At 39.5% G+C, this 26,345-nt stretch overlaps 2 protein-coding genes across 8 annotated transcripts in view; one reads left to right on the top strand and one right to left on the bottom strand.

The window, feature by feature from the left end:
• The window catches only part of CHD9 (chromodomain helicase DNA binding protein 9), a 212,261-nt gene that overhangs the window by 43,589 nt on the left and 142,327 nt on the right, over positions 1-26,345 (top strand). For 4 of the 7 annotated variants that reach the window (XM_032854473.1, XM_032854471.1, XM_032854472.1 and 1 more), the window contains exon 1: positions 7,981-8,078. The exons of 1 other annotated variant lie outside the window; for it this stretch is intronic. The gene's annotated coding sequence lies outside the window, so the exon portion shown is untranslated. Of the gene's footprint in view, positions 1-7,397; positions 7,421-7,980; positions 8,079-23,185; positions 23,253-26,345 lie in introns of those variants that run through there. 2 more of the 7 variants (XM_032854470.1, XM_032854468.1) reach the window with 2 other exon arrangements.
• Positions 6,364-8,489, bottom strand: LOC116865505 (translation initiation factor IF-2-like). Its single transcript, XM_032853716.1, has 3 exons — positions 8,215-8,489; positions 7,233-7,955; positions 6,364-6,658 (listed from the first exon to the last, which is right to left on the bottom strand). The coding sequence occupies exons 1-2, from the start codon at positions 8,487-8,489 to the stop codon at positions 7,364-7,366; spliced, it is 867 nt and encodes a 288-aa protein (XP_032709607.1). The 3' UTR covers positions 6,364-6,658; positions 7,233-7,363.

The raw sequence follows: 26,345 nt of genomic DNA, 5'->3' as shown, positions 1-26,345 counted from the left end.
TCTTTTCTATTTGCTTGAACAAGAGCCTGAAAAGAAGGTTAAAGAGCTTTCTAGTGATGTCCTTCACTCCTGTCCTAAAAAGAACCTCTGTTCTTCACTGAGTTAAGGAGATTTCACAACTCCCAGAGGATAATGTGAAGTTAGTTTTTGCTCACTGCTGAACCAACTAAAAGTTCCTTTCAAATTCTTTTCCTGGACTGGAAGAGTGTCTGAGCTCTTCAAGCTACTACTCATTATTGCAAAGGTGGAAATTATGTTATATTCTATAATATAATGGGGCATACAATATTTAAATAAAAATTTAAATCAACATAAAATGAGTGAAAGGTTAAAAAAGCATACCGTAGCATTTAGAAGTACTTATCATTGGTCTGTGAAAGAACATTTTCTTTAGTGCCTCAGCCTGTAAGTGAATGTTGCTAAAGATGAGCGAGAAGATATTTTATACACATATTTTTCATATTTATTATATGACACGTTTATTATTAATAATTTTTATTTATATAGGGATAGTAATCCCTTTCATAATTGACACTGCACCCAACCTTGTACACACATACGGTGTAGGTATTTAAATGCATGTAAATTAAGTCAATTATACTAAAGTCACAATACTGGCAAGCACAATATGAGAAATAACAATGCCACTATCAGCAATCTCAGACTTAAAAAGTTATTCGCTGCCTAACTAATTTGATAAAAGTAATTAAAATGTATCTGTTCCTGGCATACCTGGGGGCTCAGTCCGTTAAGTGTCTGTCTTCGGCACAGGTCATGATCCTGGAGTCCCAGGATCAAGCCCCGTATCAGGCTCCCTGCTCAGCAGGGAGTCTGCTTCTCCCTCTCCTGCTCCCTCTATTCATGCTCTCTCTGTCTCTCTGTCAAATAAATAAGTAAAATCTAAAAAAAAAAAAAAATTTAAATTAAAAAAATATATATATAATCTGTTCCTTTTGTCTCAACATGTGTTCATACATGTGGTTAAGTGAATATATATACACACAGTCCATATATATGGATTTAATGTATATAATACTTATATAACAAAGTTGGAAGTTGCTGGCTAGGCATCACTTTTTAAAATAGCTTTATTGAGGTAGTATTCACTTACCGTAGAATTCACACTTCATTGCTGATGTGCAGCCATCACCACAAACTAATTCTAGAACATTTTCATCCCCCCCCAAAAGTACTATTAGCAATCACTTTCCATTCTTCGTCCCCTTTCCTCCAACCCAGACCTTGGCAACCACTAATCTACTCTCTGTCTTTGTAGACTTGCTTATTCTGGACTTCTTACATAAATGGAATCCTACAACATGTAGTCTTTTATATTTGGCTTTGATCTCCCTGCATGTTTTCAAGGTTTAGCCATATTGTAGCATGTATCAGGACCTAATCTTTTTTTTTTTTTTTAAACGGTCTTTTTAAATTTTTTTTGTTAAAATTTTGTTTAGGATTTTATTTATTTATTTGACAGAGAGAGATCACAAGTGGACAAAGAGGCAGGCAGAGAGAGAGGAGGAAGCAGGCTTCCTGCTGAGCAGAGAGCCCAATGTGGGGCTCGATCCCAGGACCCTGAGCTGAAGGCAGAGGCTTTAACCCACTGAGCCACCCAGGCGCTCCTAAACAGTCTTTTTTTAAATAAAGATTTTATTTATCTATTTGAGAGAGAGAGAGAGAGATCACAAGTAGGCAGAACAGCAGGCTGGGTGGCGGGGTGGGGAAGCAGGCTCCCTGCTGAGCAGAGAGCCGGATGCTGGGCTCAATCCTAGGACCCTGAGATCATGACCTGAGCCGAAGGCAGAGGCTTAACCCACTGAGCCACCGAGGCACCCCCTAATCTTCCTTTATGGCTGAATAATAGTCCAGTGTGTGGAGAAACCAATTTTGGTTATCCATCAGTTGACGGACATTTGGCTTGTTTGCATTTGGGGGCTGTGATGAATAATGGTTGCCATGAACATTTGTGTCCAAGTTTTTATGTGAACCTGTTTTCATTTGGGGGGTTGCTGGGTCATCTAATAACTGTGTAACTTTTTGAAGAACTGTTTTCTGAAATGACTACACCATTTCACATGTCTACTAGCAATCTAAGAGGGTTCCGACTTCTCCACGTGCTCCCCAACATTTGTTGTTGCCTGCCTTCCTTACGAGAGCTATCCTGATGGATGTGAAGTGTTATCTCAGGGTGGTATTGAGTTGCGTTTCTCTAAGAACTAATGCTGTTGTGCATCTTGTGCATATTGGCTGTTTGTCCGTCTTCACTGGAGAAATGTCATTCAGAGTATTCAAAAATACTTTGCCTATTTTTACAATGGGTTATTTGTCTTTTTATTGTTGAGTTGTAAGAAGTCTTTGTACGTTCTTGATCCTGGACCCTTATCAGATGTGTGATTTGCAAATATTTTCTCATTCTGTGGGTATCTTTGCATTTTCTTAAAGGTATCCTTTGAGTCACAGAAGTTTTTCTATGTTGATGTTCAATATATCAATATTTTCTTTGGTTTCTTTAATTTTAACAAAGCTCAATTTATATTTCTTTTTGTTCTTTATGCCGTGGTATCATGTACTACATACAAAACCACTGCCTAACCCAAGGTCCTGAAGATTTACTCCTGTGTTTTCTTCTTAGAGCTTTATGGTTTTACCTCTTAATATTTAGGTCCATGATCCCTTTTGATTTATTTTTTTCTGTATAGTATAAGGTAGGGATCCAGCTTCATTCTCTAGCATTTGTATCTCTAGTAGTCTTCCTTCATTTACATCTTATCACTCTTTTGAAAATGAATTGACAAGAAAAAAAAAGAAAGAAAGAAAGAAAAGAAAAGAAAGAAAAAGAAAATAAATTGACCATGAATATAAAAGTTTACTTCTGGACTCTCAATTCTATTCCATTGATCTATATGTCTATCCTTATGCCAGTTCACAGTGTCTGGATTACTATAGCATTGTAGTAAGTTTTGAATCAGGAAGCATGAGTCCTTCAACTTTCTTTCTTTTTTATGAAGGATTAAAAAAAATTATTGTTTTTGTTGTTTTTTGTTTTTTAAGTAACCTCTGTCCCCAGTGGAGGGCTTACCCTCACAACCCTGAGATCAAGAGTCACATGCTCTATGGACTGAGCCAGTCAGGTGCTCCAAAGGATTTTTTTTTTTAATCCAGTGTAGTTAACACACAGTGTTGTGTTCATTTTGGTCTTTTTTTTTTTTTTTTTCAAGGATATTTTGACTATTCCATGAGTGTCACTTTAGGAGGTCTCACTGAGATAGGGTCTACTGCATAGTTTTGTAGTTCTAGGCCTTTGAAAAAATTATTGAGGTGCAATTGACATATATTGGTTTTAGGTATACAACATAATGATTCAGTATTTGTATATATTGGGAAATGATCACAGAAAGTCTAATTAACATCCATCACCATACATAATTACAAACACTTTTCCTCTGGGATGAGAACTTTTAAGATTTATTCTCTTAGCAATTTTCAAATATGCAATGCAGTATTATTAACTAGAATCACCATGCTGTACATTACATCCTCATGGCTTATTCTGTAACTGGAAGTTTGTATCCTTTTTTTTTTTTTTTTTTTTTTTTTTTTTTTTAGATTTATTTATTTGAGAGAGAGAGAATACAAATGGGAGGGGGAGAGGGCAAGGGAGAGAGAACCCCAAGCAGACTCTGTGCTGAAGGCAGAGCCTGACATAAGGCTTGATCTCACAATCCTGAGATCACAATCTGAGCCGAAACCAAGAGTTGGCTGCTCAAAACCACTGCACTACCCAGGCGCCCTGGAAGTTTGTGTCTTTTGACCCTCTTCACCCATTTTCCCCACCCACTTCCCCCTCCTCTGGTAGTCTGTTTTCTGTATATATGAGCTTAGCGGGGCTTTTTTAAAATTTTTTTTAAGATTTCACATATAAGTGAGATCATGTGGTATTTGTCTTTCTCTGTCTGACTTCACTTAGCCTAATACCCTCAAGGTCCATGTATTGTTGGAATGGCAAGATTTCATTCCTTTTTATGGATGAATAATATCCCATTATATATACATACCACATTGCCTTTATCTGTTTCTCCATTAATAGACACTTAGGTAGGGGTACCTGGCTGGCTCAGTCAGAAGAGTGTCCATTCGACTCTTGATCTCAAGGTCATGAGTTCAAGCCCCACACTGGGTATAGAGATTACTTAAGTAAGTAAATAAACTTTAAAAAAAAAAAAAGTTACACTTGGATTGTGTCCATGTCTTGGCTATTGTAAATAATGCTACAGTGCACGGTGGTTGGGGGCAGGGTGCAGATATCTTTTCAAGCTAAAGGTTTTGTTTTCTTCAGATTAAAAACCTAGAAGAGGAATTGCTGGCTCATTTGGTAGTTCTATTTTGAATTTTTGAGGAACCTCCATACTGTTTTCTATAGTGGCTGCACCAATTTACATTTCCATCGACAGTGCACAAGGGTTCCCTTTTCTCTGTTACTCTCAACACTTACTTCTTGTCTGATAATAGCCATTCTAACAGGTCTGAGGTGAGTTTTGGGATCTTGAGTTTATCAGTTTCCCACAAAAGTGAACAGAGCACTGGTTCCTATTCCTCAAACTTGCTAGAAAATGTCATTCGATGTATGCGTTTTGGGATATTCCTTTTTTGGTGTCCTTACCCAAAATGCCCGTGGGGCAGTTCCCCCTTCTAAGATGCCAAATTCCTAACCAGGAGGTTGCTTGCTAAATATGGAATTCAAAACTACTGCTTAAAGGAGGAATGTAATGTAATGGTTAAGAGTTTCAGGCTTTAGGACCAGCCAGCTCTAAGTTTGAATCCTACCTCTGCCACTCAGTGATTGTGTATCCAGAGCAAGATTTTAAACCCTATTCATCTGTACAGTGGGAAAATTCAGCCCTTCCTTATAGAGTGGTTGTGAAGTAAAGTGAAATAATAAATGTAAACCCTTAACATACCACCAAGGACTAATGGTACCTGTTGGGCTTGTGGAATGTTTCCTTCAGAGTGTGGAGAACCCCTCTTTGTCATAGCACAGGCTTTCTGGTGCCTTGAATCATTGTGTCTGCAAATAGAGGACCTTTTTGGTTTGAAAGGCAATGAATAGAACTGGAGCCAGTTTTACTCTAGAGTGGGATAGAGGGACCTGGAGAGCATTAACACCACTTGCCTCTGGATATTCCATTGCCTGAAGGAAATGGTAGGCCAGTGTTGCTAGATTTTGTTGTTATTGATGATAATTGACTTTTGTTCATTTAAATTGCAGAGGGTAGGGGCCACCTGGCTGGCTCAGTCAGAAGAGCATGCAGGTCTTAATATCAGGGTCATCAGTTCAAGCCCCACATGGGGTGTAGGGATTACTTAAATAAATAAAACTTTTAAAAAATAATTAAAATAAATTGCAGAGGGTAGTATTTGCTGATCCAGCCTCTTAATTCTGGGATTTAGAGCCATCCTTTGCAATAACTTCTTCAGAGTCCATATATGCAGAAACCTCAGTTACTGAGAATACCATTGAGATTTAACAAATAAGTTGGAACAGTCAAAATAGATATCACAAAAAGTCATGCACTTCAGCCATAAGAGAATCCTACAGAAAATTTTTACTCAAAACCCAAGAGTCTCGGGGACCTGGGTGGCTCAGTGGGTTAAGCCTCTGCCTTCGGCTCAGGTCATGATCTCAGGGTCCTGGGATCGAGCCCCACATCAGGCTCTCTGCTCGGTGGGGAGCCTGCTTCCCCCTCTCTCTCTGCTTGCTTCTCTGCCTACTTGTGATCTCTCTGTCAAATAAATAAATAAAATATTTAAAAAAAAAGACAACCCCGAGTCTAAACTAATAAAAATTTATCAGTGTGTATTCATAGTAGAATAGAAGCAGAAAGAAAGAAAGAAAGAAAGAAAAGAAAAAGGAAGGAAGGAAGGAGACTATTAGGTGGAAAAATAGAGAAATGTCAGTCCAGTAGTGAGGAACAAGACATAGCAAAAGATGGATGTAAGTTTAAAATAATAACAGCTTTCTAGAGAATTTTTCATTAGGGCATTTTTCATTAGGGCAAACAGGTCTACATACTTCTGAGGGCATTCTTGATCATAATAGAATACAGTAATGCCCATAATGATGCTCTTTACGCACCAAGTATAAGTAATGTTCAAAGATTCAAGAAAACGTAAATTTTCTTGGGGAGAAAAGTTCTGTAAAAAGTAGCTGAAGTTTTAAACAAAATACAGAATGTCTTATTCTCTAACATCTCTAAATGAGCTGTTACTGGCCTTAAATTTGATTGAACAGGTTGAATTTGCAAACAGAAGCAGTATTCAAATAAGAAGTAGTGTAGGGAGCTCCGGGGGTGAACCGTTTCTGTGCATTCTTATGCTAGTATGTGGTTGTTATTAAGTATCCTTGAGAGGAATCAAAGCTGTAATTGTAACTTCTTTCTCAGCAGGGTTCCCTCCCAGCCCTTCCCATATCTGAGCTAAATAGACTTGTGTTGATCCACCCTGGAGGGCCTGCGCCGGGGCATATAAAGAATGAAATTACCTGGTAAACTAGCACTCTGTATACCGTAGCTATTACCCTCTGGTCAGGCATAAACAAGCACAGTGACATTGCTCTATGCTTCTTAGTGGAGTCTGAAATTCAAGAGTTTTCTGTCCACTGTAAGATGAATGCTAAATGTCACCCACAATGGATTTGAAACGGTAAACAGTTTCCAACAAACATAAGGTAGACAGACTGAAGTCCTAGCATCCCATTATTTTGTCTATCTCTCATTCTCGCTTTAATCAGGTATTAAAGCCAGACCAGAGTCTGAAAGGCATCCGTAGAATTTTAGAGCTGGAAGGCTTTTAGGAAATTTGTCCAGCCTCTTCGTTTTACTGAAGGGAAAACCGAGGCCCTGGGACATGTTATGATTTAATGTAGGTCACACAGTTAGAGACAGAGCGAGAGGGAACCCAGGTGTCCCCACACCTTCGTTGGACAGTGGTTTTCTAGTAGGCCACCTACTCCTAGACCAGTATCCCTCCCTCCTTTCCTCCCTCCCCCCCGTTTGTTCTTTCTTTCCCTTCATAGCTGTGCGAATCAGAACGTGGGCCTGAACATCGGGAAGACTAGGTGTCAGCCCCAGCTCTCCACCACTTGAGGTGCGCGCTCGCTCTCTCTCTGCATCAGGACTTGGGGCTGGGTCTCTCCTAAGCCTGGCGCCTTCTCCTTGGCAGGTGCTTAGCACCTGGGCTGAATCGCTGCATCATCGCGGCGCCACTCTCCTTGCTCCGGATTTTACAGCACGGGCGTGTGTCAGGGCGGTGTCAGAGCGTAAGGAGGACGCGGGTCCGAATCCACGCCTTTGAAAAGGGAGGCTCAGGACACCGTCTCGGTTCCCGGTTGGCCCCGGGCTGGCGGAGAGATGCCCAGCGCGTGAGTGACCTCGGCGCCGACCCCGCCACTGGTCAGCTCGCGGCCGGGGCGTGCCTGCCGGGCCTGACGTGGCGGCTGGGCCGCGGGGAGGGGAGAGGCCGTCGCGAGGGCGCGGCCTGACGTGGCGGCCGCGGCAGGGCGGCTGGGCGGCGAGGGGAGCCCGGGCCACTGCACTGCCCCGCGCTCCGGCCAGAGGGCGCCCGGCCCCAACACTTCCCCGCCCCGAGGCCGCCCGGGGCTCCAGCAGTAACCGCACCGGCGATTGGGTCGGCGGCGCGGCGGGGCCATGTTGGAGCGGGGCGACGACCCCGCCTCCCGCCGCCCTCCGTCCCGGGTCGGGCCGGGCCGCGAGGCAAGCGGAGCGGGGAGAGGGACCCTCCCTCCCAGGTCGCCCGACGCTGCAGGAGCGGCGGCGGGAGCGGCCGCAGTCACAGCCGCCCCTCTGAGCCCCGGCCAATCAGCGGCGCGGGCACAAATATGCAAATGACGCGCCGGTGCTGCCGGAGTGCCGCTCGCAGGGGCTGGTGGGGTCGCGCTGGGGGAGTGAACTGGGCCAATCAGGCGGGTGCGTGGCGGCGCGGGGGAGGCGGTGCCCCTTCACTCCTCCCTCCTCTCCCTCCCGGCCCCGCGCTGACAGGGGGGCCTGGCCGCGCCGCCGGTAAGTGCCGCCGCCGCCCGCCGTTGCCACCCGCCGCCCCAGGCGTTGGGAGGAAGCCCCGGGGCACCGCGGGGCAGCGGCTGCTGCTCAACTGGTGGGGAGAGGCGGGGGCGGGTTCTGTCAGCCGGGTGGTCGCCTGAGGCCGCCCCCGCCCGGCCAGCCGCGCGTGTCAGTCTCGGTCGAGGCGGGGGGCGGCGGGGGCGCCTCAGTCATGGCGAAGCCGGAGAGCCAGCGAGCGGCGGTGAGTACGTGCCGCCGCCGCCGCCGCTCCGCCGGGGGGGTCGGGGCAGGCCGGGCCGCGCCGCCGCCGGAGGTGAGGGGCCCGCGCCCGGGGACCACGGGGAGGCTGGGGAGGGGGCGCTGCCCGCACGTGCGGCCCAGCCCGCCTGCGGCCCGCCCCGCGCCTGTCATGGCTGCGGGCTGCTGCCCCCGCCCCCCCCGGCCCGCAGACCCTGGGGTCGGGACCTGGCCGCCGCGCCTGTTGCGTCGGGCGGAGGTGAGGGCAGGGTGGGCAGGGCCCCGCTTCCCCGCCCCGCGCGAGGTCGGGGCCTCCCGGTCCGCCCGCTTCCCTCCCGAGGGTCGGGCTTCCCTCCATCCTGCAGCCTCTTCCCCCGCCCGCCTGCTTTCTCGCCTCCGTGACTCATGACAGGGCGTCCCGCGCGAGCACTGGGTGTCCCCGAGCCCGGGACGCCCCCGGCGCTTTCCCGGGCCTTGCCTGCCGGGTTACGACCGCACTGCCTTCCCTGTGATCCTTCGCCCCGGAGGGGCAGCCCCGAGGGTCTCTCCACGTCTGCAGCGGGGCCCGGACCCCGCGGCTGCTGCCGATTTCTTGGGCTCTGGGTGTGGGACGTGATGGGTGGTTCCAAGGCTGTCTTCGCGGACATCCATCCCCAAGCCAAGCACGACCCGGAAAGCCTGGGTGTCTTACTGGCCTGTCGTCGCAGTCGCCAGCTCAGAGTGCTTTCTGTTTGTTCCTTTTTTGGTTCTGTTTTGCCTTTTTTTCTTTCTTTTTTTTTTTAAGAAAAATAAAACTTTTCGGAACAAAGTAGACAAAAAAATTTCTTAAATTGTGATATTAACAATGTTACATAGTTACTTTCCTGGGAGTCTGGGATTTGACACTACTGTGACTTTTCTCCATTATGTGAAATACTCATAACTACCTAAGGATTGCCCCGTATTAAATAAAGTTTATTTTCATTAATAAAATCACTATCACAATTTAGTTTCTCAGTTTTGCATGCTACTTTTCACCTTTTCCTTTTCTCTGATTTCAAACTCCAGTTCTACTTAACCAACTAGGATCTTTTAAAAAAGGGCTTACCTTGTGTAATGTTACTCTACCTAAACTGTGCATAATTGTACAGGTACTTTTTTAAAAGAAGGGCTAGGTCTGCAAACACTTAACTGTACAGAAGGTACTTACCCCGTGGGGGTGGGGATTCCACACTGCAGAGGGAGGGAGGGTGTCTGTGTGTGTGTGCGCGTGTGTGTGTGTGTGCACGAGTGCGTGTTTTAGTTTTGGGGGGAGGGGGTTTCAGTGCAAAAGGATGAACATAGTGTTTCTTCATTTCTGTTAGATTTACAGAACTTGAAATTAAGTGGGACTTTGTGCTATTAGCAGGGAGCCTTCCATACGATAGATACTGGATAAATATTTGCTCTAAGCAAGTTAAACATGAATTCTGTATCTTCCAAGACTGTGTCTGCTTTACTGCTTAGACACTTCACATTAAGTAGCTATAGTGTTCTACAACCTTTAGCAGCTTGGTGAGTTTCCTGTAAACTACAGGTCACGTAATACAGACATGATATGCTCTGGGGGGAAAAGTAGTTGCCTCCCAGATTTGATTGATATATCTTTGTCATTCTGGACAGTTTCAGGAGAGTGGGTGTTGTAAAGTTAAAAAACAAAAACCTTGTGGTTGACGAACTAGGAGAAGATGATGTCCTAAGAACATAAGAAATAGCATTAGGGAAAATATGCTGGTGTAACTGGTAAAACCTTCTTGGAAGAAGTTCTGATTGGAGAGAATCAGAACTTTGTCACTTTACTAGGTGTATAGCTGTAGTCAGATTTCTTAACCTCTGTGAACCCAAGTTTTTTTGAATTTTACAGTTCTCCAAATCTGAATATCCCATTAGATCTGTCCTTTGAAATATAAAAGTTATATCTGGTTTTAGGTATAAGAAAAGGCAGAGGTTTTGAAACAAACAGTGGTAAGCTGGCCTTACCCTAAAAGAACATTTTTAAAAGAATAAGCTCAAGTGGGCAGGTATGAATAAAGAAAGCAGTATTGTTAAAGAAAGAAAAAAAAAAAAAAACTCATGACAAGATTGGATTAATAAAATCCTAAAATTTTGAACTTGGAAGTATCTTTAGAGACCTTTAACTCCAAATCCCTTTTCTAATGTAACTGAATACCTTCTATAAGACATTAAACTAGATTGGCAGTTTACCTGTGGAAACCAGGTAGAACTAAAGGAAGGGCTTACTGTATAAATTTAGGAGGTAGGAACTGGGGAAGCATTACAGACTTAGAGGTAAAATTTATTGTAGTTTCAGTAGTAAAATAAAAATTTTGGTACATGTGAACATTTTGGATACCCTGAAGGGTTATATGTGTTAATTGCTCATATAAATGTAGTGGAAGAAAAAGTCAGTGAAATAGTTGAAGAAGACAAAAATGAAATCTTAGAGAGGTTAAAGTATAAAGGAAACTGAAGTAATAGATCTACTGGGAAAATTCCATTATATATCAGGATAGTGAATACAGAACATTGGTAAGAATATGGAAATTTAAGGCATTTGGTTAGAGTGAAAATTAATCATGAAACTAATATTGTCATAACATTTGAAAAACTTTGAAAACCAAAAAATTGGAATCAGAAGAGATTTATGGACACTGAGGAGACAGAATGATTTTGTCGTAACCTTTTAAATGTCTTGTAGCTATTGTGGTCTTAGGGTGATTAACCAGTCTTAACCATTCAGATTCCTTACATGATAGAAGATTTAGCTTTTTTACACTTACTTACTTTGTGAATATAAGTTGCCACATTCCAGTTTTATTACTGCCTTCTGACACTGTGTTTCCTTTTACTTGTTTGGGCTTCCCTCCCATCCATTCTACCCCTGGATTTGAAACCCCAGTTTTACCAGTCTGAATACTTGGGTCAAATTCCACCTTGCAAATAAGATCATTTCTTGTCATTGTAGCCCTTAGGGATTTCTCCTTCCCATGAGACCATAGCATTACTATTTGTCTCACTTATTTGACATCACGTAAAACTTCCTGACCTTATCTCCACTGTATTTCTTTTAATTTTGTGGGAACACCTTTTGCTCCTCTCTTTTAGAAACAGTTGGAAAGCTATTAAGTGATAAGGAAAAACTCAGAGAAGGGAAAGCCACTTTGAGCTGTAATTCATTCTCTGAACTCCAGGTCACTCACATCCATTCGTTCATTAAACAGATTAATTTATTGATTCCTTTATTAATCAATTTATTATATAACTATTAAGTGATTCCTACCGTGTAGAATTTATAGTCTAATAGTGGAAACAGATAAGTAAATAACAGGGAAAGTAAATAGCAGGGAAACAGGGCAAGTAAATAACAAATGTAAAATTACAACTTGTAGAGAATTCAATAAAGGAAGAGACTAGACTGCTGTGAAAAAAATTTTTTTTCACAGGAAGATTGTAGATTGTGTGGTCAGAAACGTCTCTCTCAGGTGGTGGTATTTAAGTTGAGACAAAAAATAAGCTAGATAGGGAAAGACTTTCTTGGAAAAGAAAATATGTATGAAGGCAAGAAAGCTTAATATGTTGGAAGAAATGGGGCACCTGGGTGGCTCAGTGGGTTAAAGCCTCTGCCTTCAGCTCAGGTCATGATCCCAGGGTCCTGGAATCGAGCCCCGCGTTGGGCTCTCTGCTCAGCAGGGAGCCTGCTTCCCTTCCTCTCTCTGCCTGCCTCTCTGCCTACCTGTGATCTCTGTCTGTCAAATAAATAAATAAAATCTTTAAAAAAAAATATGTTGGAAGAAATGAAGGAAGTTCAGGGTGGCAGGAGTATAATAGAGGAAAACCATGCAAGGTGAGAGATAGGCAGAGAGCAGATCATACAGGACCTTACAGGGCATTTTGAAGACCTGGATTTTACTAAGGATGTTGCAATCAATGAAGATTTTGAAGTAGGGGAGTACTGTGCTTCAGATTTCAAGAATGACACTTTGGTTAAGAGTGGATTAGAGAAAGGCAAGGATGAAAGCAAAGACTACTACTACACTTGTTGAGGTAAGATGATGATGGCTGGCACTCGGGTAGCAATATCATCTGATTTGATAAAGAGAGACAGAGGAAATGGGAATGGCAGGGGCATTGACAACTTCATGATGGATTAGATATTAAAGGGAAGATGTCAAAGTGACCTCCAGGTTCCCGGCTTGAGGGCCTAGAAAGATGATGGTGAGATTTACTGAGATGAACATGGGGAGAAGAAAAGGTTTGGCAAGAAATTAAGTTTTGAACACCATTCCCAGGCAAGACCTTTGGAAGGTAGAAGGCTGGGGGTGGTGGGCTACCTTTATCTGAATGATAGTGGTCTCCGTTGGAATAGGTTTAAATTATGTATATGGCACCATATTTCAACGTACTTATAAGGTGTGTTTTGAGACGAGCAAGCTTCATATTTGTGTTAGAAAAATTGGTAACTGAAATGATCTTTTTAACAATACAGTTTTTGAAAGTTTATTTGTGAAAATTTTCTTAATACAGCTTTTATTAGATAAGTTTTGAGAAAAAAATCCGTAGTATTAGATGGGTTTTGATATTATTTGGGTGATGGTGCAGAATTCAGAAGTCTTACAATATTGATGTTCTCAAGAAACTGGCACTCTTTAAAGTTATTAGCTTGTAGGCAGCCTGATAGTATATTTATCATTTTTAATGAGGCTTCTGGTGTTTATGGGTAAAAATTATAAGTGCAGGGGAGGCCTGGGTGGCTCAGTTGGTTGGACGACTGCCTTCGGCTCAGGTCATGATCCCGGAGCCCCGGGATCGAGTCCCGCATGGGACTCCCAGCTCCACGGGGAGTCTGCTTCTCTCTCTGACCTTCTCCTCGCTCATGCTCTCTCTCACTGTCTCTCTCTCAAATAAATAAATAAAATCTTTGAAAACAAAATTATAAGTGCAGGCCATTAGGAGCTATTATTTATCAAATAATTATAGATACCAATGTTTCTGTTATAATTTGTCATTAACTTAGCAAATAATATCTTTTTTTTTACTGTACTTTGAAAACTTTTTTTAACCAGTAATTTTAAATATTGTTATTGCCACAAAGGGACACAGTTGAAATCTGAAGAGAAAAAAAAGAAAGATTATTTTTCTTATTCAGTGGTCATTTCAGTTTGGTTTACCTGACTTAAGCAGCTACAGTATAAAGTAGTTTAAATTTTATTCTGTTGGAAATCAATGGCTGTGCTTCTGAATGATAACTGCTAATGTATCTTATTCTTTTATAAGAAAGAGGAAAAAAGGGTCGCCGGGTGGCTCAGTGGGTTAATCCTTTGCCTTCAGCTCAGGTCATGATCCCAGGACCCTGGGATTGAGCCCTGTATGGGGCCCTCTGCTCAGCAGGGAGCCTGCTTCGCCCCTCTCTCTCTGCCTGCCTCTCTGCCTACTTGGGATCTCTGTGTGTCAAATAAATAAAATCTTAAAAAAAAAAATGGCTAGGATAATGGTTAGGTTTCATGTATTTTACATAAAGTTTGTTTCATCTTAAAATTTTGTGCTTTATTACACATTACTAAGTAAATTCAAAGTTACTCTTTTTTTCATGGAATTAGCTGGAATTCAGTATATTTTTTTCCAGTTATGTTATCTTTTACAGTGTTTATCTTTAAAATGGCAATTAAATATTTATTCATTAAAATTTTTTGTCAATCAAGGAACTGGAAAGCTTTCCCTAAAATAAATCTAGGGATTCAAGATTCTACATTTAGTGCACTTATTTAGTCCATTTTATAGATGAAGAAACTGAGCTACAGAGAAACTGAGTTGCCTCAGCTTTCTAGTATTAGGGAATATTTTATATCAGGTTGCATAAATTAGTGAATTCACTACATATTGAAACACAAGAATACACTTAGTTCTGATTTGGTGAACATGTGTTCAGATCAGTAGTAAAGTTTACATAAATCATTTCAGAAACCATCCTATATTTACTTACCAATATTATTTTGAATGACATGTACTCTAAATGGTGACTTAAAAATATTTACTTATGATTCACCTTCTTTTTTTTAAATTATTTTTATTTTTATTTTTAAAAAGATTTTATTTATTTATTTGACAGACAGAGATCACAAGTAGGCAGAGAGGCAGGCAGAGAGAGGGGGAAGCAGGCTCCCCACTGAGCAGAGAGCCCGATGCGGGGCTTGATCCCAGGACCCCGAGATCATGACCTGAGCCGAAGGCAGAGGCTTAACCCACTGAGCCACCCAGGTGCCCCTGATTCATCTTGTTTCAATTAGGTTTTTAGTTTTAATTTAATTTTAATTTAATTTTAATTTTTTAATTTTTTGATAAGTTTCAGAAAAGTATATGTCATAAGTTTATAGCTCTATGATTTATTATAAAGTAAACATCTCTGTAACCACAACCTAGGTCAAGGAATAGAATGTTATCGGCAACCCCCAAGCTTCTCTCATACTCCTTTCCAATCATCACTTCCTTTCACCCTCCCAGAGATGACCACCATGCTGACTTCTAAAATCATAGAGTAGTTTTGGCTGTTTTTGAACTTTATATAAGTGAAATTATATAGTATGTGTTCTTTTGCTTAATATTATATTTTGTAATATTAGTAATATTTTTAAAAGATTTTATTTATTTATTTGACAGAGATCACAAGTAGGCAGAGAGAGAGAGAGAGAGGGGTAAGCAGGCTCCCCACTGAGCAGAGAGCCTGATGCGGGGCTTGATCCCAGGACCCTGAATTCATGACCTCAGCCGAAGGCAGAGGCTTAACCCAGGTGCCCTGAATATTAATAATATTAATAATAATAATAATATTAATAATATTATGAGACTAATCTTTTTCTTTTAATTTTTAAAGATTTTATTTATTTATTTGAGAGAGAGAGATTGAGGGAACAAGTGGGAGATGGGAGAAGGGTCAGAGGGAGAACCAAACTCCCCATGGAGCAGGGAGCCCGATATAGGACTCGATCCCAGGACCCTGCTATCATGACCTGAGCCGAAGGTAGATACTTAACCCACTGAGTCACCCAGGTGCCCAATCTGTGTTTTTCCATGCAGAAATCGTTCATTCTCATTGCTGTTGATTCTAATGTAGGATGAACACATTTTCAGTTTGGAACTGTTGCGAGTAATACTGATAAGAACATTTCTAACATTTCTGTACATGACTTTTGGTGTGCACACATTTCTGTGGCATATATATGTCTAGAAGTAGAAAAATTGGTCATGGATATGCATATATTCAATTTTACCAATAATGCTATTTCATTTTCCAGATTTGTTTTTCCAGTTTATACTTGTTTTAGCAGTGTATGAGAATGCCAGTTGCTTTATATTCAGTTATGTGGTTTGATTAAAATACCACTCTATAGTATTTGAAAAATCTTGTGTTCTTTTTTAAAAACCTCCAAAGATGAATTGATGGGTAAGTATTTCTACCTAGTAAAACATAAATGAGTACATCTGTTGTGCCTTTTGGATTATGGCACATTCAAACAAAACATAGTTTTTTGTTTTCAAAGTTTTCAAATAAGAGATCTTTTCTCTCTCCTTAAAAATGTTTGGTTTTGCAACACAGTGACTAGTACAGCATTTTAGGGGATATGGTTTGGAAAGAATGAAAAAAATAACATATCTATAACTTCAGAAATCTTAAAGGAGATAGGAAAAAAATTTCAGCAAAATGAATATGGTAACTATTAGGTGACATATACATGGTACTTAGAAATAAGGCCCTGGGGAAGGAGGAGGAAAAGTATTATAAAGATGTCTATCATTCCTGAGATGGATAGTGTTATATCAGAAATGGCCAAAGCTCGCAGGGCTACTAACAGGGTTATACATCATTATGTATATAGGGACCCAACAAATTGCTTTCCTGGTATGTTTTTGATCAGAGACCTCAAGGAAGGCAATGAAATGCTATACGGTCTCATTAAGGTAGTGAGAAATTGAGTTTTATATCTTTATTTTATTCTAGTAGAAAGAAAAAATGTTTTTAATAATTTATAATATTCCAGAAAAAATGGGATTGAGTTTCTCAAGGATTTGAATGTGAAATCGCATCTTAGAAGATGTATTGAGGAAGATGTGTCAACATTTGACTGAATTCGAAATGCTAAGTAAATGGATTTGATAGAAATGAAGTCACTGCATAAAACCTTATGTCTATTAAACTACTTTAAATGAATCAGAAAGGCAAGGAAAGCTATAAGAAAGAAAATCCCAAGATAGTGTAGTATCATAGAAACTGAGAGAATTTCTAGAAGGCAGAGGGTTACTTGAACTGAATTCAGGAAACATTTATACAGCTTTTGTGATAGGCCAAGCAGACTGGTAACTGGTACTGCAGATGAATAAGTCATGGGCCTTGTTCTTTAAGCATTCAGTGCCTAAATGGTGTATGTATGATAGATGGGAGATGCATGGATGATTGGAGGCTCCATATAGAAGATGGCATTTTTGAGTTCAGCTTCTGTCACTTTTGTTAGTGATGGCAAGTGTTTCTTAGTGGTCAGATGCAGGTTGAGAGAACATTTGGATTTGCCTAGGAGCTTTAGTCACCTTTGGAAGTATAGTTTCAGTAATTTTATGGGAGCAGAAAGTGAAGTGCAAGAGGTTAACAAGCAAGTGAGTATTTGGAAAATGAAGACAGTAGATCACTTATTCTCAATATTTGTCACTGTATGGGAATGATAGACATAAGGTGATTTTGTGTGTGCATTTTTGTTAAGGTAGGAGAGACCTACTGCCTAAAGTTAGAAGGGAAGCAGGTAATTGCAAGGGGATGATTAAAGATCCTAGACAGAGTTGGAATGTATGTGGGTGTAAGTTGCTTAAAAGCTAGATGGAATGGTATTAAGAGGCGAAAGGTTTATCTTTGGAAAAAAAAGTCATGCTTCCTCTTCTGAGAACAGCTAGAAGAAAAAGGATAGAAGCAAAGAGAGAAACATGCTTCTGAAAAGGTGACTGGTGAGTTTCAACTGGAAAACCTCGGAAGAGTAAGTAAGAGGCAGAATTTTCCTGGGGTAAGATGGGGGAAGTTAGGATTGAAGGCTTGAGGAGATAGCCTAAAAGCATAGGGAAATGAATTTAAACACTTTCTAAGCAAAAACAAGGACCACCTTGTTTTAATACCATTCTTGTTTTAATACTGTGCCAGCCATATAACAAATATAGTAAATATGCAGAAATGTTAATTGAATTGGGCTGAGGTCTGGAGGTCACATTACATTGGTATTGTTAATAGAATATGGTGGGTTGAGTGAATTGAAAATGGTCACAAGGATATTGAAGCAATAGAGATTATTAGCAAAAGAAATGGAGGAGGTCTGGAGAAGCTTACTAGTCATGGGAGAGTTTGAATGACTCTTGGGAAATCAGAAATGAGATGACAGGTGTGAGAGGAAAAGCTGCATTTATTAAGTGCTTTCTATGTTTTAGGAACTTTGAATGTATTTCTAAACTGTATATATTTCTAAACCATTCAAAAACCCTGTAAGTTAGGTGGTGGTAATCCGCCTGGGTTTCAATTTTTAGTGTATTTCAAACTTTGGAAAATTGTGCATTTAAATCAATTTCCTGTTTTTAACATTAATTGAAATTTATTTGGTTATATGATATATATTTATACTTAATTTGGTTAGGGGTATGATTGATGTTCAGGACTGCTTCAGATAAACAACTTGACCTGACTCATTCGCAACTGGGAAACTTAAAATCTGTTTTCAGCATCAGCCCAAAATTAGTTACCCTCAGTCGTCTTTTACCAAGAGTAGACATGAGATTATGTTTTAAAGATTTCCCTTTCTGTGAGATGCAAAGCAAGACTAAATTAAGTGTGAATGCCAACAAAGTAAGTAAATGAATTTAGGAAATCACTATATGCAAAGGGAGATGTTGATATAAACATTAAATGAGTGCTATTTGGTTTTCAGGTCTTTTAAAGCAAGGAGTTTGTTTGTTTGTTTGTTTGTTTGTTTTTTAAGATTTTATTTTAAGTAATCTCTACACCCAATGTGGGAATCATACTTACAACCCTGGATCAAGACTTGAGTGCTCTACCAACTGAGTCAGCCAGGCACCCCTGAATCCTTGTTTTTTGAAAATCCTACTGTGAAATAATCCACATAAAGCACTGTGTAAATGGTTTTCAATCTGCGCTCTTTGGAGCACTGGGTAATCTTTAGCCACTGGGAAGGAAGAGAGGGCTTTAGGCCTCACCTTCACCCATTTCCTCACCAATAAAAGATTTCTCCCTGAATATTCAGCTTTTATAGATCTTACAGATTGAGATTTCGAGTAGGATTTTCTCTCTCTCTCTCTCCTTTTTTTAAAGACTTATTTATTTGACAGAGACACAGCAAGAGAGGGAGAAGCAGGCTTCCCGCTGAGCAGGGAGCCCAATGTAGGGTGTGATCCCAGGACACTGGGATCATGACCTGAGCCAAAGGCAGACGCTTAACAAACCACCCAGGGATCCCTCGAGTAGAGGCTGTGCCATTTTACACTACTAATAGCAATGTATGAGATTGCCAATCTTTCCACATCCTTTCAAGCACTTGTAATTTTTCATTTTAAAAATAATATTCTTAGTAGTTGTGAAGTGATATCTCATTGTGATTTTGATTTGCATTGTCCTAATGACTGACATTGAGTATCTCTGTTTATTGGCCATTCCTGTATCTTCTTTGGAAGATAGTTTGTTTATAGTAGTGAGTTTATAGGAGTTTTTTATTAATTCTAGATATTAAACTTTTATCAGATACATTATTTGCATATATTTTGTCCCATTCTGTGGGTTATCTTTTTACTCTCTTGATAGTATTCTTTGGTGGACAAGTTTTTAATTTTTTTGAAGCCCAATTTATCTGTTTTTTTTTTCTTTTGTTACCTGTGTTTTTGATATTGTATTTAAGAAACCATTGCCAATCCAAAATCATGAAGATTTGCCCATATGTTTTCTTCTAATAGTATTACAGTTTTAGCTCTTAAATTTAGATCTTTGATATATTTCTATTGTTTTGTTTTGTTTTATGGTATAAGGTAAGAGCTCAGCTTTATTCTTTTGCAGGTGGCTATCTAGTTTTCCCAACATCAGCTGTAGAACAGACTGTTTTTTTCCCCACTGAATGTTCTTGACGCCCTTGTCAAAAATTAACTGACTACGTGAGGGTTTATCTCTGGGCTTTCTGTTCCGTTGGTCTCCTTAGGCCAATAACACTTTGATTACTGTAGTTTTGTAGTAAGTTTTGAAAGTGGGAAGTGTGGGTCTTCCAACTTTGTTCTTTTTCAAGATTGTTTTGGCTATTCATGATCCCTTGGAATTCCATATGAATTTAAAGATGAGTTTTTCTATATATGCAAAAAATCTTTGGGATTTTTATAGGAATTGCATTGAACGTGTAGAATGCTTCGAGCAGTATTGTCTTAACAATATTAAGTCTTCCGATGCATGTACACAGGATGTCTTTCCACTGATTTAGATCTACTTTAGTTCCTTTCAGTACTGTTTTTTTTTTTATAGATTTTATTTATTTATTTGACAGAGAGAGATCCCAAGTAGGGGGGGGAGGGGAAGCAGGCTCCCTGCTGAGCAGAGAGCTGGATACAGGGCTCCATCCCAGGACCCTGAGATCATGACCTAGCCGAAGACAGAGGCTTAACCCACTGAGCTACCCAGGCGCCCCTCAGCACTGTTTTGTCTTCAAAATGATCTAGTTTTCAGTGTATACATCTTACATGTGCTTCATTAAATTTATTCCTATTTATTTATTTGTTTATTTATTTTTGAGATTTTATTTATTTGAGAGAGAGTGAGTGAGAGAGAGCAGGAGAGGGGAGAAGCAGACTCCCCATGGAGCTGGGAGCCGGATGCAGGACTTGATCCTGGGATTCCAGGATCATGACCTGAGCCAAAGACAGTCGCTTAACCAACAGAGCCACCCAGGTGCCCAATTTTTATTTTTTTTAATGCTATTGTAAATGGAATTGTTTTTTTAATTTCCTTTCCGGAATGTTGATTTGCTGTCTTAAAGAAATGCAACTGATTTTTCTGCATGGATTTGTATCCTAGAATTTTGTTGAATTTGTTTATTAGCTTTAGCAGTTTACATGCATGCATGCGTGTGTTATTTACAGTTTTCTGCATATAAAATCATGTTATCTGTGAACAAGATAATTATACTTCTTCCTTTCTAATTTAGATGCCCTTTATTTTTCCTTTCTTGCCTATTTTCTCTGGCTGGATTTTTCAGTACTATATTGGATAGAAGCAGTGAAGGTGGGAATCCTTGGCTTGTCCCTGATCTTGGGACAAAAGCTTTCATTCTCTTACCATTGAGTTTGATGTTAGCTCTAAGTTATTCATACATGGCCTTTCTTTTCCTATTTTAGTCAGTATTCTAATCATAAAAGGGTTTGGAAGGGCATTAGATTTTGTCAAATGCTTTTTTTGCATCAACTGATATGTGTTTTTACCTTTATTAATACAGTATATTACATTGATTGGCTTTTGTATGTTAATTACCTTTACATGCCTAGGATAATTCCCGCTTGTTCATATAATATACTCTATGTGTACATATATGTATATGTATAATATGCTGCTGGATTTGGTCTGCTAGTATTTTGTTGACAATTTCTGCATCTGTGTTCATAAGAGATATTAGTCTTTAGTGTCTTGTTGTGTTTTTTGGTTTGGGGTTTTTTCCCTTGTAATATCTTTGGCTTCATTATCAGGGTAATGTTAGCTTCACAAAATGAGTTATAGAGTACTTCTGATTTTTCACTTTTGTGGAAGAATTTGAGAGTAATTGGTGTCAATTCTTTAAATATTTGGTAGACTTCACCATGAAAACTATCTGGTCCTGGGCTTTTCTTTGTTGGGTGGTTTTTTAAGACAGATTCAATCTTACTTGTTTTAGGTCTAATTATTTTCTACTTATTTTCTTATCAATTTTGGTAGCTTATGTGACATACAGTTTGTCAGTTTCATTTAGGTTTATCCAATTTGTTGGTGCAGTTAATATTATTTTTATAATAGTATTCTTCTATTGAAAAGACTTACTGTGGGTGCCTGGGTGCTCAGTGGGTTAAACCTCTGCCTTCGGCTTAGGTCATGATCTCGGGGTCCTGGGATTGAGCGCCCGCATCAGGCTCTCTGCTCAGCAGGGAGCCTGCTTTTCTCTCTCTCTCTCTCTCTCTCTCTCTTTCTCTCTCTCTCTCTGCCTGCCTCTCTGCCTACTTGTGATCTCTGTCTGTCAAATAAATAAAGAAAATCTTTAAAAAAAAAAAAAGGACTTACTATGCTTATATAAAAAGAGCTTATAAGGTCCTTATATAGACTTATAAAGTATATTGTAAAGTAAAAGTTTATATATATATATATTTTTAAAGATTTTTAAATTTTATTTATTTGATGGAGATCACAAGTAGGCAGAGAGGCAGGCAGAGAGAGAGGAGGAAGCAGGCTCCCCACTGAGCAGAGAGCCCGCCTGAAGCGGGGCTCGATCCCAGGACCCTGGGACCATGACCTGAGCCGGAGACAGAGGCTTTAACCCACTGAGTCACCCAGGTGCCCCAGTAAAAGTATATATTAATATCCTCTTTTGATCCTGTTTTTAGTAATTTGGATCTTCTCCTAGCCAGTCTAGTTAAAGATTTCTGAATTTTGTTGATCTTTTCAGAGAACTAATGTTAAATTTCATTGATTTTGCTCTATTGTCTTTATTTCATTTCTCTACACTCTAATCTTCATTATTTCTTTTTTTCTCCTTCCTTTGGACCTAGTTTGCTCATTTCCTTAAGGTGTACAGTTAGGTTATCAATTAGATTTTTTTGTAATGTAGTTGTTTACAAGCATGAGTTTCTCTTTAGAGCATTGTTTTTGCTTTATCTCGTAAGTTTTGCTATGTTGTATTTTCAGTTTTATTCATCTGAGGGAATTTTGTAGTATCTCTTTTTATTTTTTAGATAGGATTTTTCACATTTCATTAAGCTGGAAATATTTTGCTTGTAGCTTTGAAAAGAGAAACTTGTAGGGGAGACCTAATTCTTCAAGAATTTGAAGGTTGTCATAATTAGGTTTATTTAAACAGTCACGAAGTAGATGCCTAGGGAGGCAGGAAGAAAAGTGAATTTTTAAAAAACTTTTTAACAGGTATTAAATATACCTTAACAGGAGTTGTTCTAGAAATTCAGATACCTTTTTTCTTTTTTTTTTTTTAAACAAAGAAATGGTGAATTCAAATTTGCCAGCTTTTTATTTTGCCAAATAAGGATATTCTTTAAAATGACATATATCTCCTATCGTTATCATTTTAGTCTTAAAAAATGTTTCTGGGTATGACTTAGGTGTTTTGGTCACTGTCATTGAGAGAGTTGCTATTTACTATCTTAAAGTGTTTGTAACAACCAGTGATAAGAATTTTACGACAGTAAAAATGTAAGTCAAGCCAGAGAAGAAATTTTAAACCGTGAAATAGCTCCCTTTTGCCTCTAGGATAAAGTCCAGATTTCTTAACATGGCTACTTTAAAGCCTTGGATATCTGACCTCTGCCTGCTTTGGCATCTCTGGCTAGTAGTATGCTCTGGCCACACTAGGGTATTGAGTAGTTCCTGAAATGCTATGTCCTCTCTCACCTCTGGACATTTCTTGTAGTGTTCTCACTGTGCTCTTACCAGTTTTAGGAATAATGCAAGAGAGTGATGGGATTATAAAAGACTTGTTTCCTATCCTAATAGGGATTACCGCTTTCTTTATTTAGTGCTTTCTAATTCCCCTTTGAGGCAGACAGGACTGTAGTTAATAGTTTGCGTTGCTATTTTTTTTTTCCAGATGAAAACAAATCATATGTGATCTTCTCAAAGTCCTACAGTTAGAAGGTAGAAGAGCCAGGACTCAGGTCTATGTTTTGTTTTGTTTTTATTTAAGTATCCTGTTCTTTCTAATTCCTATGCAGACATTCACTGATTTAGCAAAACTTTATTGTGTGCCTGCTATGCCAGACAACATACTAAGGAAACAAAGAGGACAACGGTGTTCCTTTTTTTCCCAAGGCTATACAGCCTAGTGGAGAGAAAAGAAAAATATAATACATTATTATAATGGAGTGTTATTTGTAGTATGGACAGGTTACAAGACAGACAATTGAGTCATAAGAAGCCTTCTATAGGAGGTGAATCCAAAACTGAATTTTCCCCAAGTATAAATTTGAAATAGCTATGGGTAGCTCATAAACAAAGTAAAAAGTAATGTAGCACAAATTTAATACTGTGCAGAAATCCTGAAGGGATGACTAATAGAAAACTGAATAATTTGGTAGGACTCAGTGCTGCTCATATTAAATGGGATGAAACTCTTTAATGTGTTGAGCTTACTGGGAAGTCTAATTCATTTAGTAGAATTATACTGAGTGATTTATTTGGAAAATATAGAGATGTCTTGAAGAAAAAGCAACTATTAGACATTCAGGAAGTCAGTTTACCTCTGAAGTAAGTTTATATATATATTATACACACATATAATATATATATAAATCCTGTTTGGGAACACAGTCAGTGATGTTATTTTTACTCTGAAGGCCCAGTTCAAATGTTCCCTCATCTCTATGCCTTTACCCATCTTTTCCAGAAATAATATAATATAACATTGTGCCGTGTATGCATCTCTGCTCATTTATGTGTTTTCTTCCCCTCTGGATTATGAACTTTGGGAAGGCTTGAGTTCTGTCGCATTGATGTACAATCCTCATGTCATTGGCATCAGTAAATGTAGAAATGAAGATCGAGAAGTAATTTTATTTTAGATTCTAAATACTTGTCTCAACCTTAAAAGAATTCTGTCCTCCAAATATTTTATTTTACTGTACTGGATTGAGAAGGTCCCTACAGCAGTGCTCCAGCTTACATTTCTGCCTTTACTTTCTACTCTCCTCCATTTGCATGCCCACTGCAGTTCTCATCCCTTTCCCTAAATGCATACTTCCTCCCTTGCTGCCGTTTCTTTATTCCTGAAGCTTTTCCTGAATAACTTGCTAAGTATGCTCTCTTCTCTTTATAAATTATCTTATAGATGAGCTTGTACCTCTCTTAGACAATAATTACCATATTTTATTCAATATATGATGTGCTTTTCTTGTGCATTACCCCCTGCCTCCTGCGTTTAGATTCTGAACTTCCTGAGGGCAGAAACTTCAGAGTTTCTGCAGTGTTGCTTTGGATATAATGGATAGCCCATAAGTATTTGCTTAATGAAATAGCAAGTTAAAATTAGATTGACGTGATATTTTCATCAAGTTAGAAAATGCTACCTTTACAGAATGAATTACAACAATAGATCTTCAAGTGGAACTTACATGAGCATTGTGTCATTTGTAGAATAAACTGTTCAAATCAGAAAACATGGTTTATGAGATTTTATAAACTTTTTTTTGTAACTTGCCTTTAGTCTCTATTTTTACTTTTTTTTTTTTTTTTTAAGATTTTATTTATTTATTTGAGAGAGAGGGAGAGAGAACACAGAGTGAGAGGAAGAAGCAGACTCTCCGCTGGGTAGACAGCCCAATATGGGACTCCATCCCAAGATCCCGGCACCATGACCTGAGCCCAGGGCAGACGCTTAACCAAGTGAGCCACCCAGGCACCCAATCTCTATTTTTATAACTAAAGTCAACTATTTACAAATATCTTTTCACATATGGAATGTGTATCTTCATAATATAGTGTTGGTATCTATATTCATTTTCTTAATCATTAGATGTTCCTCTTATGTACTGACTTTTAGCAAAGCTCAAGTAACATGTATTGATAATCTTCTATTCACATGTCAAAATTCCCCTTCAGAGATCAATTATTACTCATCTTTCAAGTGTCTGAAGTTCTTTATCAATTAATGTTTATTAGATGATAAAATAGCAAAATTCTTTTCTTTTTTTTTTTTTTTAAAGATTTTATTTATTTATTTGACAGAGAGAGAGAGAGAGAGAGAGAGATCCCAAGCAGTCAGAGAGAGAGAGGCAGAAGCAGGCTTCCTGCTGAGCAGAGATCCCGATGTGGGGCTCGATCCCAGGACCCTGAGATCATGACCTGGGCTGAAGGCAGAGGCTTAACCCACTGAGCCACCCAGGTGCCCCACAAAATTATTTTCTTAATTAAAATTTTTACTTCTCCCATATTTTAGGTAAGCCTCAGGTTCCATAAATGTAGAAAACATTCTGCTTCAGCACACTCTACCGTCATGTACAAAAATTCAAGGACTATACCAGTTCTTTCCTATATGGACTATTACTGCTCTGATATATCATATATTTATTTCCAAAGCAGACTCCTAAGAATTATTGAATGAGTTTTGAGAATTAATGTATAAGGGGCGCCTGGGTGGCTCAGTCGTTAAGCATCTGCCTTTGGCTCGGATCGTGATCTCAGGGTCCTGGGGTCGAGCCCCACATCGGGCTCCCTGCTCTGTGGGAAGGCTGCTTCTGGCTCTGCCACTCCCCCTGTTTGTGTTCCCTCTCTCACTGTGTCTCTCTCTCCCTGTCAAATAAATAAAATCTTTTAAAAAAATAAATAAATGTATAAGCATATAGTAAATCTGTATAAATTCAGAATGTTTTATATTTTTGTTTAAGTTTACTATTAATAGCAGAAGGTAGAAATATATACAATAATGTGATATCCTTCCAATAATTTATTTTCAGCATTCAGTTGGGCTGTAGATTTTTATAGTTGTGGGTTCTGAACTCTTGAAGTAATACATTCTAATTATTCAAAAAATTACTTTAATCATTCTAAGTTGCTTATATTTTCCAGTTTTAACATCTCTAAAATCTTGGGGTGGTGCTTGGGTGGCTTAGTCAGGTAAGCATCTGACTCTTGGTTTCAGCTCAGGTTGTGATCTCAGGGTTATGAGATTGAGCCCTGTGTTGGGTTCTGCTCTCTGTGTGGAGTCTGCTTGAGATTCTCTCCCTCTCTCTCACCTCTCCTTCCACTCACTCTCT

This window comes from Lontra canadensis, unplaced genomic scaffold (genome assembly GCF_010015895.1).
Source record: "Lontra canadensis isolate GAN:19392208 unplaced genomic scaffold, GSC_riverotter_1.0 scaffold8, whole genome shotgun sequence".
Classification (NCBI taxonomy): domain Eukaryota; kingdom Metazoa; phylum Chordata; class Mammalia; order Carnivora; family Mustelidae; genus Lontra; species Lontra canadensis.
The sequence above is the reverse complement of the archived record's forward strand: the minus strand, read 5'-3'. Positions and strand labels throughout refer to the sequence as shown.